Source organism: Lissotriton vulgaris, chromosome 1_1, assembly GCF_964263255.1.
Source record: "Lissotriton vulgaris chromosome 1_1, aLisVul1.2, whole genome shotgun sequence".
NCBI classification, from domain to species: Eukaryota; Metazoa; Chordata; class Amphibia; order Caudata; family Salamandridae; genus Lissotriton; species Lissotriton vulgaris.
Window position 1 is genome coordinate 1,056,794,907 of NC_141685.1, and position 19,386 is coordinate 1,056,814,292.

Consider the following 19,386-nt stretch of genomic DNA (forward strand, 5'->3'; position numbering starts at 1 on the left):
CTAGGACCAAGAAAACCGCTTCAGAAACATTTTATATATGCCGGTACCTATGCTGCTTATAATGAAGCATGGAAGATTACGCAAGCAGAGACTGCTGAAAGAATACGAGAAATTGATCGTATTATTTAGAGAACACTCTCTCTGTAGTTGACAATGGGTTAACGACTCTGTCGTCCAGGATATATTCTTTGGACAGCATAGTGTCTTCTGCCATAGAAATCATGGAACAGGACTTGGTCATGTTGCAACACGAACAGTCGCAATTTCGTTCTATCATGCTATTATGCTGGACATTGCAAAACCTCAGTTCAGGCTATGTGCCTTGGCGTTTAATCAATACCACGTCACTGTTTTCAGAATTCAATCTCACTGATAAACAGATCAAATTGGCACAAAGGGAAGCAGACTATACGGTGCTGAGCATTGAAAAACTGGAAAGATTGCCATATACTGTAGCAGAGAAACCAGCTACTGAATGGATAATACATGGGACAATCACTCTGCTTGTAACAATTTTCCATTTTTAGTATTGCCTAAAAAACATACCAGCAGGCACATATGAAAGGTTGGGTAAAGAATACATCAAGACATCCTGGGAATTACCATACACACACAGATGTTAGAGTGGGGGACGTGAAGTGTTTATTAGCGGGAAAAACTGTGAAAACGCACTAAGCAGTTCTCTCCTTTGTCAGGGTATAAACTTACAGGGGCGTGCGATGGTTCCTCTAACAATTTATCCTGCCACCTGCAAGGTTCACCGGCTGCAGTGATTGATCCATTATTTGGACAACTTTCAAATGGGTGTTACCTCATGTTGAACGATGTGGCATGTTGCGAGGTATACCATATCTAGTGACTGTGTCAGCCAGGGTCACTTGATGTATGCAAGTTTTGTTTCCAAAAACCAAGACAGACATGGAACATCTCTTCTATACAAATTGATACTTTAAGCAGAATGAAAGCCATTCTTTTGCAAAAAACTGTGCCACTGACCTTGGCCAAAGAGACCTATGATCTGCAAGTTGCAAAAACTTCTGCCGAAATACATGCCCTCTTAACTATAAACTGCCCTATACATTTCTTTGAAATGAGCAATATTGTACATCTATTTAAGAACGTATGTTCCGAACTGTTAGCACCTTCTCAAGCAGTCCTGGAATATTTCCAAACTTCGTGCACTCTGTGTTTGGCGGACTCCCCCTCCTTTTGGGACTCGTTGCGGGGATACTATTTTTGCTCCTTCTGCTGCGATATGGCAAGCCAAATCACCAGCGCCCCCTCCAAGCACCATAGAGGGAGCTCTATTGGAGATGAAGTGTCATGAGCGCATCGTCCATATTTTGGGATCGACTCGTTTACAAGAATTAAATACCACATGGTTTCTGTCATTCAGACCAATCTGGCAAGATTGCATCTTACCTGTTCGACGCTGCCTGCTATGCGGAGAGGAATGCGTGCTAGACATCTGTCTAACACTCCCATCAGTCATGCCAACGGATGTTGATACTTTGCTGGACCCGGTAACGGCCCATGCGCAGTGTTGTCCCCAGCGGCTACCAATTCTGATAACGGCATTCATTGAGATCTCTCAGATGCAAAATGCTGATGCTGAGGTACAAGAGGAAATTACAGGCACACAGTTACCATCCAATTTGAACATTGCTAATCCGACCAATGCTGAAGGCGATGCTTCACATCTGTGTGCGGTTTATCTTCTAAACGAGGTAATCCAACTGTCACCTACAATGATAGACAACTTTTATACAGACTTAGAAGATTTCATGTTTTCTCCAAGCGCTAACACTGACTTTTGAATTTGGTACACAGTGTTCTGAGAGACTTTGAATTTGACCTTCATTTTTGAAAACAAAGAACTTTTTCCTATGATTAATTTTTTCCCCCAAATTTTTATTTTTCACTTTTTGGCACAAAGTAATCTACTTAAAGTAGAACCATTCATAGAGAACAAGAATTCTTTGAATACTTCCAGAGACAATATTTGACCTTGTCCACCTACCAACAGTTTTATGTGAAATGACATGAAATGGTTTCGGCCTTTTTCTTCTGTATTTACGAGCCATTTCACAAATGTATATTTTCGTGCTTCATTCATTTAGCATTCAAATGTAATTATATGCTTAGAATGAAACATTGCTTTAATGTGTACAGCACCAATGCATCTTTTATGTGTACAACCAGTTCTAATGCATTTTTATGGATTTTGGAGGGGTTTTCACATTTCATGTGTAGATATGTTTTAGATATGCTTAAACATGTTTAGAATTTAGTAACGTCGTACATAAGAAAGTGGAGTGAGTGTTGTATGTCGATTTAGATTCCGAATTAATTTCCCGATTCATGCCCCTATACAGGTATAATTTGGATTGCCCTTATATAGGCATAGAAAACCAGTCCTTATTTAGGCGTAGCCCATGCTACCCAAATACAGGCATTGCTACTTCCATCCGTTCATCTACATCACAACGATTTCTTGGAAAACCAGACTCTTAAGCAGAAGCGACTTCCCCTCGCCTGGATATTGATTTCTCCAAGAAACTCATTATTATGCATGAACAACTATTCCTGAGGGGTTCCTCCATGACGTTCATATGCCTGACAATCATGTCAATACTGGCATTTCTAAACACCTCCAAGGTATAAATATACCTTCACTTGCTATGGCAAAGCACAGTGTGGTTCGGTGCAGTTCGACTACCTATTTGCACGACGCAGCTTGCTACAGCAAGTGCCAAAGGAAGCCAACTCTCCAGTTGACGCGCTGATCAGAAGCTATCATCCTCCTGCCGAGAATCCAGCTCCAGTGCTTTCGACTTCCCTTGCGGGGTGTTGAGAAATCGAGTCCTGAGACCGAGAGACCAACCTCGCTCATTTTAAGGTATGGAGCTGATTAGAACCTAGAGAAACATTTGGCAATTCTTGGCAGAACTAAACCTATGCTAAAAGATAAACACCAACTTCTTCCCTGGTACTAGACCTAAGCTAGTTACAGTGGGGTAGGCGTATTTTAGAAGCAACAGTTGAGTATTTTAGCCTGTGTTATTTATATACATATTTTTACATGTCATAGCAACAGACAATGCTATTACAGTATTATTATATATTACTGTTCACGCTGTACGCATTATACTTCGCATTCTGTCTAACGATTGTAGCAGTTCATATCTCTTGCATGAGAAATAAGACTGTTCAATAAACCCCTTTTATTGAAACGCCCGTCTCTCTATTTCTTTGCAACTCTGTAGAAACGATGCATGCAGGATTGACTGAGTGAACTAGTTAACTTTTGTTTCCACGACTCTGAATATATGTTTCGATTCTAGTGGAAACAAAGTTGCCATGTTTATGCGGTTGTCTGAAACTAATCCCTTCTTGTTTATTCGAGAAAGTTTCTAGTGACCTCTGAGTTAGCTGGCACACACAATTAAGTTTAGTATACTCAATGGAGACATACTGACCTCAGTCCTATGTCAAATCTATAGTGTATATTATTCCAATGCGCAAAGCCTATTGGGAATATAGGAACTACACTACACCAGGTGCAGGTACCTAGAGGATGGTGTAGTCTTTGGTGTGGCAGAGACTTCCAAATAGAGGCAAGCTCTACTTCAAGCCCTTGGAGGAACTTTAGCAGTAGGATTTAAGGAAATTCAGTCCAGTCCTTTCACTGCCCAAGGCAGAAGCAGCAACTACAGGCCAACCCAACAAAGCAGCTAACAGCAAAGGGATAGTACTCCTCCTGGCAGCTCTTCCAGCTCTTCTTCTTGGCAGGGTCCTTAGACCAAAAGTGTTCTATAGTTCTAGGGTTTTGGGTCTAATACTTATACCCCTTTTTAGGTTGAGCCTGGGCAGTGCATGTGGTGCTCTGTGAGGCATGCTGTAATCTAGTCTGTGGTATGTAAAGACAATGTGGTCCTACTGGCACGTAAACAAAGAAAGATACAACAATTAGTTAGCAATGTTGACGAGCGAAGAAATCGGATCAATAAATGAATCACACCTACTACTGAGTCAATCAGTCACATTATATTTTATGTATCTAAGCGTCACTTATAATATATTAACAAAAACTCCTAGAATTTATATCAAAATGGTTGCTCCAAAAAGAGGGAAATTAAAAAGGTGTTCGTAGAAGTGCTCATGTGTGTAGTGCACAGAAAGAAAAGAAAAAGGAAATTAATAAAAATTCACAGAGTAATCATACTTCAACGGTTCTGGCAATGAGGAAATCCAGATAGCCAGGGCCTAGAAGCCGGTTTGAATTCACATAATCTTTCTATGCCTCTTGTTCACAAGTGGGTGGTGACTCGATGGAACCTACAACCCACAGGGGTATCAATAGTCAATCCAGGCTAGGATGATTAATATTGTTGATGTTTCGACCCTAATGTTGAACAAGGTTAGTTAGGTCCTAGCATGCGGGTCTTCATCATGACGTTAAAAAGGGGGGTGATATATAGGTCAACCTAAAAAACACACTTAATCCTAAAGTGGGTCTTATTAAAAACATGCGTATCCCCAATGAGTATAAGTCGGTCCTAACCTCACATCGGTGCAGCTGCGCCATGTGTAGGGGGAGGTGTAATTTCACTGTACAACCTTCCCTCTTAATCAATAGTCAGTGTGGTAGTCTCTTCAAGACTTTAATTTGAGATTAAGAGACGTATAAGTGTCTCAGAGTAGCCATCAGAACACACAAAGCCACCACATGTGGTATACATATGGGTTAATGACAAACACATGGGAACCTACCTTAGCAAGTAGGTGAACCCTGAGGGATTTGATTAGATAAGCAAATGTCTTCTTTTAACACCTGTAGGGCTAGAAAACAAATGACAATCTCGGGGGGAAAACGTCTGAATAAAAAAATACACGTATTTAAGGCTAGGCAGTTCCCGCACTTACCCTAGGGTTAAGGCAACTTCAGAAATACATTTGTGAAGAACGGCCACTTTTGCTGCAGGAATTAATTCCACAAGGCTGCTTATAGATGAGTAAATCACACCAAAAACTAAAAGGGTAAAGAAAGGACCTTTATCAAGGTGTAGTTCAAAGAGATAGCCACAGATCAATAAAAGAGGTCAGAGTGCTGTGAACGCTCGAGCGCTTACCTCTCCCTATGAACCAGGTAGAGTGTCTTGTGCCAACACCGAGCGCCGTGTGACAGAACAGTTTAAACGCGCTAGCTTCTGCGTAGGACATGTACGTTGACTCTGGTATGAGACCGGAATGTTTTAGTCTTTCTAATTTACAGACTCCATAGAGGCTGGGGAGCCCACGGGCAAGAGTCTCGAAAAAGCAATTTGATAATCAAAAATCGGCTAATACTGGCTAAAGTAAGTACGCTCCAAGCAGCCATATATTTATGACTAAATGGATCGCATATTTGAAACACCAGGGTCAAAAGTAAGGTAGAAGGCATAATATGAATTGAGTACTTAAAAGCTGAATGAAAGGCAAACTTTTGCACAAGGTATTATATGCTCATAAAAACACGAATACTATTATACAGTTTAGACACTGAGAATCGTTCACATGTATTGGGTGATTATAGGAATATTTACATTTGATTGAAATTTATGCATTAAAGAACTCACAGGAAAACGTACTTTAAACATTATAAAGTACAATAGCTCAACCCAGGTGGATGCATCGAGCTACCATGCAAAATGCTATTTTAACTGGCTGCTGTGAAGATACCATAATAAAATAATCCAGTGGGTGATCAGGCAAGTGGTGTAGGTAGGGGTATCCTGTAATCCTAAAAGGGTAATCCTAATAGGGCAGCATTGGTACAACTGGGATTTTTTAATGTTACAGTGTAGCGGCCTGTCACAAAATCTCCTCATATGCATTGAGACCCCAGGCTACTGTACACAAGTTATGTATCCATTTACACTCCCTCAGACTCAATATGTTGTGGACATTCCCTCCTCTTGGATTAGCGCTCACCTTCTCTATCACCATTCATTTCAAACTTTCTGCTGAAAGTCCAAATGTATTCGTGTTCCAGAACAAATCATCCTGGTTCACGCAGGAGACTGTGTTGAAAATGAGGTGTTTAAACATCTCTTGAACGTTTTCAATTATATATGTATTTTGTCTGTGTTTTGGAACAGCTAAAGCTGCGTGGTCAGTCTTTCAACACATTATTCGGGCATGTTAGAGGCACGGTTGATTTCCAAGGCAAAAGAATTGTGTAAGGAAACCTGTTGCGAAGATCATTTTGGCAATGCAGTTGAATAATTTAAGTGGTTTGAGGTAGAGGTATTACACTGTACTTGAACAATTTGGTGTGCTTCAGACTGAGCACGTGGAATATGCTTGGTACCTTGTTATTGGCTGTGGTGTGTGACTCCAGTAGAGTTTTGTTTCTGCTCTTCTAATGTGCCTAGCTCCAAGATAGGGGACTAGTTGTCTTCTTTATTATGGCTGTGTAATTGATATTTCAAGTTCATGCCATGGTTTCTTCAAGGACTGAACCAATAAAGTGGTTGCTTGAAAATTATATTTCCTTTAGGTGGAATGAGAGGAGGTTGGATGGTTGTGAATTAAGAAGAGCATTGACCTCCGCATCATCATAGAACTCTGGGGCCATTCCGATGTCTCATACCTAGGGATCGAAGAGAATATGTGTATACGGTCACTAACGAAACCTGGTCAGAATACCCCTCTTCTGCCTTTAAGATTAGATCCTGCATTAAAACCCATTGTAGAGCTCACCTAAATGAGGCCCAATATGTATTCGTTTCACATTTGGAGCATTGATGAGTTGAGCCCATTCACAAATACGCTCCACAATATTATCTCTCAGCCAGGGTCAGTAAGGTTCCCTGGCTGGTTTACATCAAGAAATCCCGGGTGGATCTCTGCTAAGGGGAATACTGGTATAATCAGTCTTGCATTTGCCAGAATGCTACAACTAGGGTGAAGGTTAGATACTGGGAATCCTTCCAGAATAAGAGAGAATACACCACAGCATTAGGCACTTTATCCCACACGTTTTTGCACCACAAAACTATTTTTAAGTATGAGGAATTTTTTGACTATTTTAATCCACTATTTGTAATATCCCTGTATTTGAAGTTTAGCTATGGTGTTTTTACAATACGTGAACATAGAACTGGTCTTTGTGTGTTGTTAAGTCCAAACAATGCCCCTCACGCTTTATGGCAGAAGACTCAGAGAATCACTTACTATTCTTTTGTGCTGCTTATTCTAGAGCTAAATGGGTCGTTCCATTGTGTCAGGTTATGAGTATATTGGACAATATAAACGCCTTAAGATATGTAAAACTGATTCAAGTGTGCTTATTGTCTATTCCGTCTCCAAATTTGTTGATGCAGTGTGGCTGACCTGGTCCAAAATACTAGGGAGTTTGGACATACTTGATCCATAACAAAGTATTCATTGTTTGAATGTATTCTCTTATTATACTTGACCCCCATGTAAGTGATTGTATCTTTTTAATGATATTTTAAAACTTTTTTAAATGTATTATGAGCTCATGTTTATGTTCACATTGTGTATCTTGTGTTTTGCTGATGGATTTTATTATCCAATCTAACAAGAAAGATGAAGAGGAACATTTTGAGACCTTATCCATTTGAGCTCAATGTATTGTGTGTGCTTGTTGTCCTTGCCTGTGCCTAGGGATAACAGTACTGTCCCAGGTTCTGGTGGTAGAAAAACACACCAGTGCTTTTGCTCCCCCCATTCTTGCCTCACTGGAAAGCAATTAACTTGGTTATTGAACATGCGGCTCTGGCGTTTCTTTTTGGCGGAGCAATTTCGATGGGCAGTACTCCAAGGCCAATGCTCTGTTGCATGAATATCCTTTTTGTGTGAAGTACATTCCAGGGTGAAGTTATGTTGGAGCAGTTTGTTTTTCAGGGTTGCCTCTAAGGGGGGTTTTGGAGGAGGATCAGGGTGGTTCTGACCTTATTAGATGCAGTTTATAGTTTGAAGGCATGCAAGAACTAGTAAAAATTAGGAGATTCACATGAGGTGAATGTGGCATCAAAGGAAGTAGTGAAGATTCTCATTAAGGCTTGGGCAAATGAGTTTGGAAATGCTCCTTTTGCTAACCCCACTGCAGAGTTGTCACTGGAAGTTTGGTTGGTTGTTAGTGGTTCTAAAAGTGTGCCAATTGGAGCGAATGCCCTACTAGTGGCGATAACCTATAAAGAGCCACAATTCTTGTTTTATGCCATGTTTTGGGGCGACTGCACTGCACCCCTTGGTATCAAGTACCAGGGGCTAAATTCCTTTTGAGAGGTATAAGGGTGTAACCAGTACCGCTCTGAGGCATTTGAAGGTATTGAATGTAGGAAAGTGTTGCACCATTAACACATTATTGGAACAAAGTTGGAATATATGACGTTATTTAGCATTCTATTACTACGCATGAATTTACTGCGATGTTATTACATCGCAAAAAACATTATTTCGCAATATTATACTGCGCATGCTTTTAGTACGCAAATACATTAAAAATAATTAAATATGCACTTTCACTGCTGTATTTTAATATGCATACCAATTCTATGCATTTGGGTGGTGCAACCCCACCCTCGCAGTCCAGACCAGTGTGGGCCAGTACCGACCCTTAGGGGCACACTAGTAGCAATATCGACGCCATAACGCTACGACGGCTCGTACCTTACATTAATATTTCATGAAATCTGAGGTTTCCCCTGTATACGCAGCAGGGCTATGTGTTGTGCGAAGTATAGAACCCCCTAGCGCCAACACCCTGGTGGGCAAAGCCTCGAGGTAGTTGGCAGACCAGATATTAAACCGACTCTGGAATTAAATGGCCCTTCTGCCGACCCGTAGAGTGTCAAGACTCTGTTGTGCATCATCTCATAACGAACACCGCATAATTGTACATGAGCCGCCGAAAACAGTGTTTTCTTAAGAGGGTACAGCTCTAAAAGAAAGCAGGGGAGACACAGGCGTGCCTGGTTGCGGGAGGCCCAAGTTGAAAAGAGAAACCACATTTTCGGGTCGGTCTTGTGCAGACCTAGGTCTCGGCTTCTCCACTTGTCCAATACGAGTGATCCTCAGCAAATCATTAAACCTCTTTTACTCCTCCATTCCACTCTTTTTGCATCAAATGCCTACAGGTGATTAGGATTACAGAAGAATGTCCCCGAAATCTTCTATAAACACACTGAACCCCTCTATAGGAAGTTGTAAGCTTATACGCTCAGTGCGAAAAACTACTAAGCTCAAAATTCAAAGCGCAGGTTGCTGAAGACCCCGGACAGTTTTAATGTGTCCGAATTAACATGGGGCTACCTGCCTCCCCCCCCTTTCCCTGTGCTATATCATTCAATGTGTAAATGTACATTGAATGTGCGAGGGGCACATCCTCAGCACATTTTACAGTGCAAGGAGTCAAGGGTGGAGCAGCAAGTATTGCTGTCGGAGGAACACATGGACAAGACAAACAATGAGTCACAGGACACACTGCGATATTAGCCTGCGAAGAAACCTATTTGCGAAGTAACAGTATTTGCGCACTAGTAGCATGCGTACTAAAAGCATGCTAAGTAATCGTTCGTACCTGCGTAGTAAAACCTGCGTAGAAATGGTAATGCGCAGTTCCGGCTTCGAAGTAAGGGTTGAATACCCAAGGTTGTGTCCCATTAGATGAATCTGTTGCTGTAGAACACACATGGTGATCTTGTGTGCTTGAGAACTGCAAACCAAACTTTAGCTTCCCCAGGCTAGCCAACATTTTTAGAGTAAAAACCTAATTCTATACATACCTTGAACAGGACCACCTCTTTATCAATCACATGCCAAGCCTATGTTAGGGTACTGAAACCTTCTTAATGAACAAAAGTGACAGGTTGTGCTGGACCAGGGTAAGGGCAGCGATTTGATCCTCCTTGACCTCATATGCAATAAAGCTAACCTCAAAATATGTAATATTTGCTCTTATTATTCTTTGAGGTTGGTGTAATAGCTATCCAGTGGTCCAGCTTAGTGTCTGATTTCTCTCACCAAACTAGTCTTGTTGTTTTTCTGCAATTTCTCATTGACCAACATTCAATTGAGAGTCCCAAAAAGTTTGACATTGTTCCAACTTTATTCAATGCTTTCGTGGTATCGCACCCAACATCTTGAACATCTACTACGTGGGCTACCATATGCATGCAGACAAGACCAGCGCATCAGGGTAACTAATGACACTGGGAACCATCTACTCCCCTTAAATTGTTTATCACATATCCAAAGCTGGGTACATCAGTACAAAACAGAGATCCTGCTAATTAGCAATGGTGACTCAACCTCAATTTCACTTGTCTGTCCGAACTCATTGGAGGCTTGGCCACCTCCTTCCCTAAAAGTTCATAGATTGAGAGTCCTGTTAAATTTAAATCTGTCAAGATTGAGGGTACAGCTGTGCACTCACACAAATGCTCACATCCCACTGCAACTTGCAAGTTCTATATTTTAAATTCCTACAATAAGTATATTATTCGCCGGTTCAATAATATAAATACGGTCTACGGGAAGATGACAAATGCACATGATGCAGTACCCAACGAGCGGATTTTCTACATATGGCCTTGGCATGGCCACAACTCCAATTCTACTGGCACACAGTTACTAGCACTCTCACAGAACTGCAGGTTGAACAGATCCCAAATCTGCCCCAAGTCTGTGTGTTGGGGATTCATAAAATCAAACCGGTTAGAAGGAGTACACTTCGGTGGCATTGCTATTAGCTTAGAGGCGAATAGCTTTGAAGTGGGGGAGCAAACAGACACCACAAAGCAAACATTGGCTCACAGATATGACATATTGCAAGGATCGACTAGAGACCTACGCAGAGGAAATACCAGAGGCCTCCAGACCGAAAGATTTTGGGGACCCACTTATGCAATATCGAAGGTCAATGCAAACTGACGAACAAACGCACACCACTGTGTAAACACTGAGATCATTGTGTTGTCTTTTGGGAACTATGCTGATCGCAGATTGTAAATGCAAGTCAAATACTACATTATGGGAATCTGTTTGTGCTGTAACTAATAAGTCTGAGACTAGTATGTACATACTATGACATTTGTAAACTTTGACTTGCATATGATGTTGTGAACTTCTAAACAAATACATGTAAAGCAATTGCGTAAGATATGTGGAAAATGTATGCCATGCTTGACTGTTAATAAATAAAAAAAAATTAGTTAAAAAAATTATAATCTGTCATTGATTTCTCAAGAAAGTACCACCACCAAAAAATGCTTCCTATCACCTATGTACCAGGCCTCTTCTCTTAACATCTGCACTTTATAATTCTGATTCAAATGATCCCCTTTGTCTAGGATAGTCACTTTCAAAATCAATTACTGTAACATATTAAATGTGGGCCACCAGTCATTTTGATTCCTAAGCTTCAAAGGTTGCAAAATAAATCTTCATTCCTCATCCCTAGCCTAAGGTGTTCATGCCATATGTTACCTTTTCTGATGCGTCTTGATTAGCTCCCAACCGACCAATGGGTTGGATTCAAAGCTCTTGGTCTTGCCAATCAGGCTTGCCATGGACCAGTGTCCTCCTATCTCTCCGTCCTTTTGATATCAGCTGGCCCGGTCTTAAGCAGGTTAAAGTGTTGGCCCATCGGATGAGTTACAAATGTTTTGCAGGGTGCAGCGCTCCAATTACCAAGATGTGTCTCCCTTTGAAACTCCCCTGCTACACCTTGAATCAGGCAGACGATGCATCTATTCTGACAGGACTTTGGATTACATCAAAGCTGGCTTTTCCTCCATGACCAGATAGTCTATATAACAAGACTTGCCTGAGTGGTCAGTATTCCTCTCCACCTCCTCCCCAGTAATCTTCTTCCTTGTTTAATGCTTTGAAGTGGCCACCTTTAAGTATCAATACTGTGTGAATAAAATAAAAAGAATATACTGCAAGCATAGAGGTAACTTATGTGAAGAAATGACTGGACTTGAAGAGGCCAAATGTAGGGTAGCATGATTCAAAAAGTGGAAATAAGGGGAGTGTTGTTGTGGTTAGTGATGCAGTCAAGATTAAAAGGCCAGGACAAGTCAGCAATTTGTTATTTTGTTTTTTCACAACCATGAAAATGGTACAGTAGGTAAGTTCTGTCAAGTTGTATGGGAGAGGGTAAAATGTATCCACAATGCTCAAAGTATTTAAAGATTTTGTGGTAGGTGGGATCCCTTTAGACAAAATATGATGGATTGAATGGAGAAGCAGGTACCTTTCATTCAGAGTACTCCGGAAGCAAGGTCACTTTGAGGGTCGCTCAAGGATTTGATATCCAGATAAGCCAGGTGTTCTTCGTTGGACAGCTTTTGATGAAGACTACTTTGGAGAAGAGCTTCCAGTTGAACCATACTGGGACATCGTCTGATAATTAAAAGCATAGCAGCACTTGGATGCCAAATACTGTACGAAGAGTAAAACATGTAGCACATTAGACATTGAATGTAACTCAAGGTGCGGACAAGGCGCTAACTCAATTTAAAAACATCTCAACTCTTTCATGAGCAACCCTGGGTGGCTGTATATCACAGTATCCATTTCACAGTCTCAATGTTAAATATCATGACCTGAGCATATATCAACTCTGTAATATCAGCTGCTAAGAAATTGCCCAGCATACATCGGGAAGCTTAGAATGCTATTCTTAATTCCACATCTACTTACATTGATGATATGTTGGTAGTCGATCTAGTACTAGGACACATAGACAGCACTGTCAATGTACTTCTGTCCTAACTTGTAAACGTTTCTATTTAAGATTTGTGACAACCCCCCGCTCCCACACACACACACACACATATACACACCACAAACGCACACCCCGCACTCAATTGACTCCTTCCCTGATTCCCAACAGGTTTGTTCAACAAAAGCTCATTAAGATGTTTCTGTGGTTATAGCCATACACTCATGAGTGCACGTTCTACCCTCCTCTGTCTCGCTTTTTAGGTCGAGCCTGGGCAGTGCATGCTCTGGTTTGCGAGGCATGCTTTATTCAGGTATGGACTACCGGCTCTGCCCACTCTCCGCCCAAGTTTTTCATTGGCTTGTGTCATTGTCCACTGTAAACTGTGGCTTTTCATTGGTCAATAGGCTTAATAGTCCATCCTCTGTGCCACCATGGCTCTTTTTGTAACCCTCCATGAAGACATCCCCCGTTACCCGTTTTGTTACCCGGTAGGCTTTAATTACAACTTCCGAGCACTATTTTCTCAAATAACTTTGTCCTGCCTGCTGCAGGACATGCTCTCTCCTAACGCTCTAAAAAATCTTTATAGCCAAATGCATTTACAATGCAAAAGGTCTTGCATTTACAAGAGTTTAAGCTATTGGCATTGTAAATGACAACGCCTTTTCTTTATTTATCTGTTTTAAAAACAATCCGTAAATAAAAGGCATTGTCATTTACAATGCCAATAGCTCAAACTCTCGTAAATGCGAGACCTATTGCACTGCAAATGCTTGTGTTATTTGGAGTGATGTGGCATGTCTGTTTGTACTGTGTGGAAAGAAAGGGGATGATGCAGTGATGTGTTGTGTCTATGTATGCTATAGAATGTTGAGTGTGGCTGCTTCATGGAATGATGTCTGTGTTTTGAGTAAAGACTGGAAGATGATTACATTTGGAGGGAGAATGACGATTTAACAGGTGTTATTAGGCTGTGGTTGTAATTTAAGGGCCTAACATGAAATGAAGACCTTATCTCCTGTATGAGTGGCTACCGCTCTTGTGACCGCAGAATACTTGGTCAATTACAACCTTGTGCAAGTATACTGCTGTCAGCCTTCCCTATCTGTTCTATCCAAACTGTTGGCAATGAAGGGTAGGATTGTGTTGAGGCATAGATCCTTACTGACTTGATCATTCACTCTGTTTTGTTTTTGGTTTGCATAGAGAAGGCCACAGATGGCGCCCTGCAGACTGAGGATTGGGCCCTCAACATAGAGATCTGTGACATCATCAATGAGACGGAAGAGGGGTAAGCATAATGGGGAAACCGGTTTTAGACTTCAGACGGGCTAGCAGCTTGGGGTTCTGGGGAGGTAGGAGATCAGAGGAAAGTGTGCGACTGAGGGAGTCCAGAAACTGAAGGTAGTACATGAAGGACTCTTCACCCTCTCCTGGGTATTTCAAGGGCCTAGTTTACTTTGATGTAACCTGGCCCAAATTGCCATCTGGATTTCTGCAGGCAGGTACAGATTCCCCCAAGTAGATCTCACCCACTCCAGAGTTAGTAATCCTACCTCTTCACGTTTTGATCTATATTTAGTTTACTTTAAGGCACTGTAGATAGCCATTCATTTAATCAGAGGTTTTGTAAAGTAATAAATACTACGAAGCAGTCACCCCAGTGTGCTAAGGAAAAATACAGAAAATGAAATGAAAGAGGAGAAAATGTCGAAACTGTAGGATTAAGAGAATCTGGGTTCAAAGAACAAAATGAAGGCCTTCTAGTCAAAATCCTAGTAAGGTCAGATGAGGGACTGCTTCAAGTAATGGTTAGATAGATAACTTAAGGAAATAAGGAGTCTCATTTCTGGTATCTGGAGAATAAAGCGGGTGCATAGTGGACTCGCCGGCCACTCTTTGACAAGTCGATGTACAGCAATCTCATGCGAACACGGTTTTCTATTGTTATAATAATAATAATAATAGTGGGTCTTGTAGAGCGCAATGGTGACGCACAACGGCGTGTCCCCGCGCTGAGATGTGAGCGTGTTCAGAGGGAGTTCTGAGGGGAGGGCCCGCTATCTGGTATAGAGATATGTTTTCAGCTTGGCTCTGAAGATAGACTCTGATGGTTCCAGACGCAACGCTACTGGAAGTTTATTCCAGCAGGATGCGGCGAGGTACCTGAAGGATCTGCCACCCATCCTTGCTCTGGACACCTTTGGAATAGTTAGGCGCCCTGAGCCAGAGGATCTTAGTGCGCGGGATGGCTCGTATTGTGTCAGGAGACCCTGAAGAGGAAGGGGTGCCCTGCCATTAATAATCCGATGACAGGTGCAGAGGGCTTTGAATTCTACCCTGCTCCTGACCGGAAGCCAGTGCAAGGCCTGGAGCGCGGCTTTGGAGGCTGATCTTCTAGGTAGTTTGAGAACTAGCCGGGCAGCGGCATTTTGCAAGACCTGTAAGCGGCTCAAATTCTTCTCGGGGATTCCTAGGTAGAGAAGGTTGCCATAGTCCATCTTGGACGTGACTAAAGCATGCACTAGTGTTCGGCGGGCTCTGGTGGGAAGGAGCTCCAAAACCTTCCTGAGAGTCTTAAGGATCCCGAAACAGGTGCCGACCACCCGGTTGACCTGGGGGCCAAAGGTAAGATCGGAGTCGAACCAGACACCTAAATTCCTCGCCTCCAGGCAGGGGGTAGGTGCTGGTCCCAAGCAAGGAGGCCACCACGCTGACGTCCACGCCGCCCGGTCTCCCCCTACCACCAGCACCTCAGTCTTGTTGCCGTTAAGTTTAAGGCAGTTGGCAGACATCCAGGCAGCAAGATCTTGCATGCATGCTCTGAAGATGTCTGCCGCAAGGCCGGGTGCACGCGATAGGGAGATGACCAGCTGCGTGTCGTCAGCGTATGACACCATGCGCAGACCGTAGCTCTCCACTATGGAGGCGACCGGGGCCACATATAGATTAAAAAGCGTTGGGCTTAGGGACGAGCCCTGTGGAACCCCCTGATCCAATGCCGCTCGCCTGGAATAGCAGTCGCCCTGCCTGACTTGGAAACCTCGGCCCGATAGGAACGACTGAATCCATTTTAGCGCTGCATCACCCATCCCTGCTTTGTTCAGACACTGTAGCAAGGTGGAATGTGCTACAGTGTCGAACGCAGCGCTGAGGTCCAGCAGGATCAGGGCCATAGTGTGGCCCTCGTCGGCCCCCTGCCTGATGGATTCGGAAGCCATGAGGAGTGCCGACTCAGTCGAATGTCGAGGTCTGAATCCAAACTGGGTGGCGTGAAGGAGATTACTGGGTGGCGTGAAGGAGATTAAACCCTCTCTGTCCTCAGTCACCGCTACCTTAATATGTAGTCCATTTCAGGATACTGCATGTGGGCATGATAGTGTCAGAGTACAGTGACCGTGGTAATATGATATATTTGCTGCCATGGTGATGTGTTAGTACTTCGAATATAAACTTTCGTGTAAATTTAGAATAGTTCCTTGCTGTCCATGAACACGTTCTACACAAGTCCAACTTCGCTTTCTATCTGCTTGATCATGATTAGCAATGTTAGATGGATGATTGATCACATACATACAATCAAAAGTGACAATCAGTTTATCAAAGTTTGTCATACAGTTGCACACAGGGGCCATGCTAAATACTGGCAGTGGTGAAGGGTCATTGCAGATTTTGAACATTTAGGCAAATTGCAAGAACAGAACAGGGTTGCTTGACTGCAGATACACAGCAAGCTCCAATTTCTCAAAGTTGTGTGACCCTGGGAGGGTTTAGCTTTAGTAACCCATTTGCCTTGCATTGCTGCACTGCATTATGGTCATATTAGCCTTCTATTTTATAGTTCTTCATTTTATCATTGTTGATATAAGTATGTGCCTCCAGCGGGATGGAGCTTTTAGCTGGCCTTGGTAGGTCTAGTTAGTCAAGACTTTTTTTTATTTTACCAAAATTATATGTATAGTCTACTTATAGGGGCTTTTAGCCAAGCCAGTCCTCTTTAATATCAAGACTGCGGTGCGGATGTGCCCAGCAGGCGTGCCAAAGGCCTGTCCGTCTGCAACATCCTCTTCCCGACCGCAGCAGCCATGCTTTTTGTTAGCAGAAGGATGGAGACATGACCTCATTGTTTGACTCCAGAGATTTTGTAAATAAAGAACGATACAGCAGTGTTAGTACTCTGCAGTACTTTTAAATTGCATGTGACTGGTATCCTGCTGTGCATGCCGGGTAGTTCTCCCATTTGAATGTATGCTTATTGATACGCGGGAGAAGCTGACTGTAGCCTTATGGTCCCAGGTAAGGCTAGCTATATTAACTCTGCCTTAATCAACGTTTGGTTCCTCCATAAGCATGCTTTACATATTTGCAAACTTTTGGAGGATAATCAGTTGGATGTCCTGTTATGACCATAACCTGGATGGGGGAAGATTTGGTCCCAAATATTCAGTTGGGTTTTCCAGAACAATTTGCTTGCAAACATCAAGACCAGGCAGACAAAAGATGACGGGGGCTAGTAATCTCCAATAAGTGGAATCTTAAATGTTCAACCTTCTCACCGGTGAATTTTAAAATAGCAGAAGTGCTTGGCTTCTGCATCTCTTCTTCCCAGCAGTCGTCGTTTACCAGATCCTTAATATATTGACCTTCATGATATGCTGGTGAGTTTATTAAATCTCTGGACGAGGCGATGGCACATAAGATACTGCAGTACACCAATTTTATGCTATCGGGAGATTTTAACTTGCATGTGGATGATTCTGATGTAGCCTTAACTGGATCACTGGTTGTGATTCTAGCCTCTTTTAACTTGTGCTTGGGCTCAACAGAACCGGCTTATTCAGCAGGACAAACAATAGATCAGAATTTTCTCAATGCTTAATTAGTAGTCTGGGTTCTCTTTGGGATACGATGGTCAGATCACGGTTTGGTCCCATTCTCCTGGCTCAAAAGGCTGAACTATGCTCAGGAACTTAAAGCAGCCCCTGCCACTTTTAAAGCTTGGAATACATTAGAGCTAACTGATATTCTCTGTGCCATCTTGTCTAGTTTTATGGGAGATGCAGAAAAAGATGCATTAGTAGTTAATTGAATGGTGGTAGGCTGCAGCGGATCAGCTTGCCCTATTGAAAATGTGCACAAAACAAAGACTAGTTCTGTCTTGCCATGCTTTTCTTCCACAGTCCCGAAGGAGAAAAAAACATTTTTTTTTAAACTCGAAAGGATTTGGAGGATAAATTATTAATTGTTGGATAAAATGAATTATAAGGAGGCACTACAGAAACGTTATGTGGCCTTAAGGGTAGCACAGAGCAGTTATTACACCAAGAAAGTGTCAGAGGTTGATAAGTCAATTAAAATATTTCACATTTTCTCAAACTTTCTGAATCCTAAGGCTGCTGCTCCCCCTATTAGTGCTTGTTCAGACCTATGCACTAAGCTAGGGTGTTTTTATTAGGAAAACATCATAAAAATTCAGCCTTATCTCAATTCTCAGCCTACTTTAACAGTATCATTGGTGCTGATGATTCGATAGACTCTGCCACCAGCCTGTGAATTATCTCGATTTTGGTTAATGAATTATAAAGATTTAACAATAGCTATTCTGGCCACCTTCTACCTTAGCGCACGTGGTGGACATTATAAATACTGCTTGTCAAAGTTTTTCATACTTCTTTGCCGACTGGGCAGGGGCCTTCTATTCTGGAAACAGGCAAAAGTGGTCCCACTCCTAAAAAAACAAAAAACAACAATTCGCGCAGATGATAGGACATTGCTTTCCAACGTTTGACCGGTCTCTTCGTTGCTGGTAGCTGCACAAAATCTTGAAAAAATGTCGACTCTCAGCTTTCTAAATACTTGGAGCAATACAGTCTGTTACACCCCTCTTAGTCGGCTTTTAACACCAGCACAGCCCAAAACTGCTCTGTTGGAAATCTCAGAGTCCATTAAATTGATCCTGGATCGGGCCGTAATGCTCCTTTGATAGTATTGGATCTCCCTGTGGCATTTGATATGGTCTCTCATGCCATCCTCTTACAAGGCCTGTTTGTTTTAGGGGTGGGAGGTTAGGCATTGAAGTGGATACTCTCCTTTTTGGATCATAGAGGACAGGCAGTAAGGCTGTCCCCTTATTCATCTAACACTAAGACCCTTTACCAGGGTGTACCACCGGGCTTATCATTAAGCCCAACATTGTTTACTATCTATATGTGCCCATTGGTTGCTTTTGTAGAATCCTTTGGTACTAAGATCATCTCCTATGCTGATGACTTTCAGCTTCTTCTTTGATATGGTAATGGCTCAAATTTTGAAAATCAATATGAAACATTTTGAAATAAAATGTATGTTGAAACTACTACACTGCATCTTTGTTATCAAATGAAAGATTTTGTGGGAAAAATAAGCTTTTTCTGCCTGTATAGGAGCGGTCATGAATTGGATGAGGGCTATTATTTGGCTGAGCCCTTGCCTACGGTTGGGAGGGCTGTTGGCCTGGGGAGCCCCCTCCATCTCCTCCATCTTTTGTGGCCAAGAATTTGGGTGTTCAATTAAACTCTCAACTTTCATTTAAACCTCAGTCATCTTTGGCGGGCAGATCCCGCCTTGTGATTATGAGTGATTTAGAAAACAGATTTGCACCT

General features: G+C 42.3%; 1 protein-coding gene across 3 annotated transcripts in view; it reads left to right on the top strand.

The window, feature by feature from the left end:
* TOM1 (target of myb1 membrane trafficking protein) overlaps window positions 1-19,386 on the top strand; it is a 352,338-nt gene that overhangs the window by 20,986 nt on the left and 311,966 nt on the right. For all 3 annotated transcript variants that reach the window (XM_086962935.1, XM_086962922.1, XM_086962928.1), the window contains exon 2: window positions 13,952-14,036. In XM_086962935.1, the coding sequence (XP_086819061.1) occupies window positions 13,952-14,036 (85 nt within the window). The remainder of the gene's footprint in view (window positions 1-13,951; window positions 14,037-19,386) is intronic.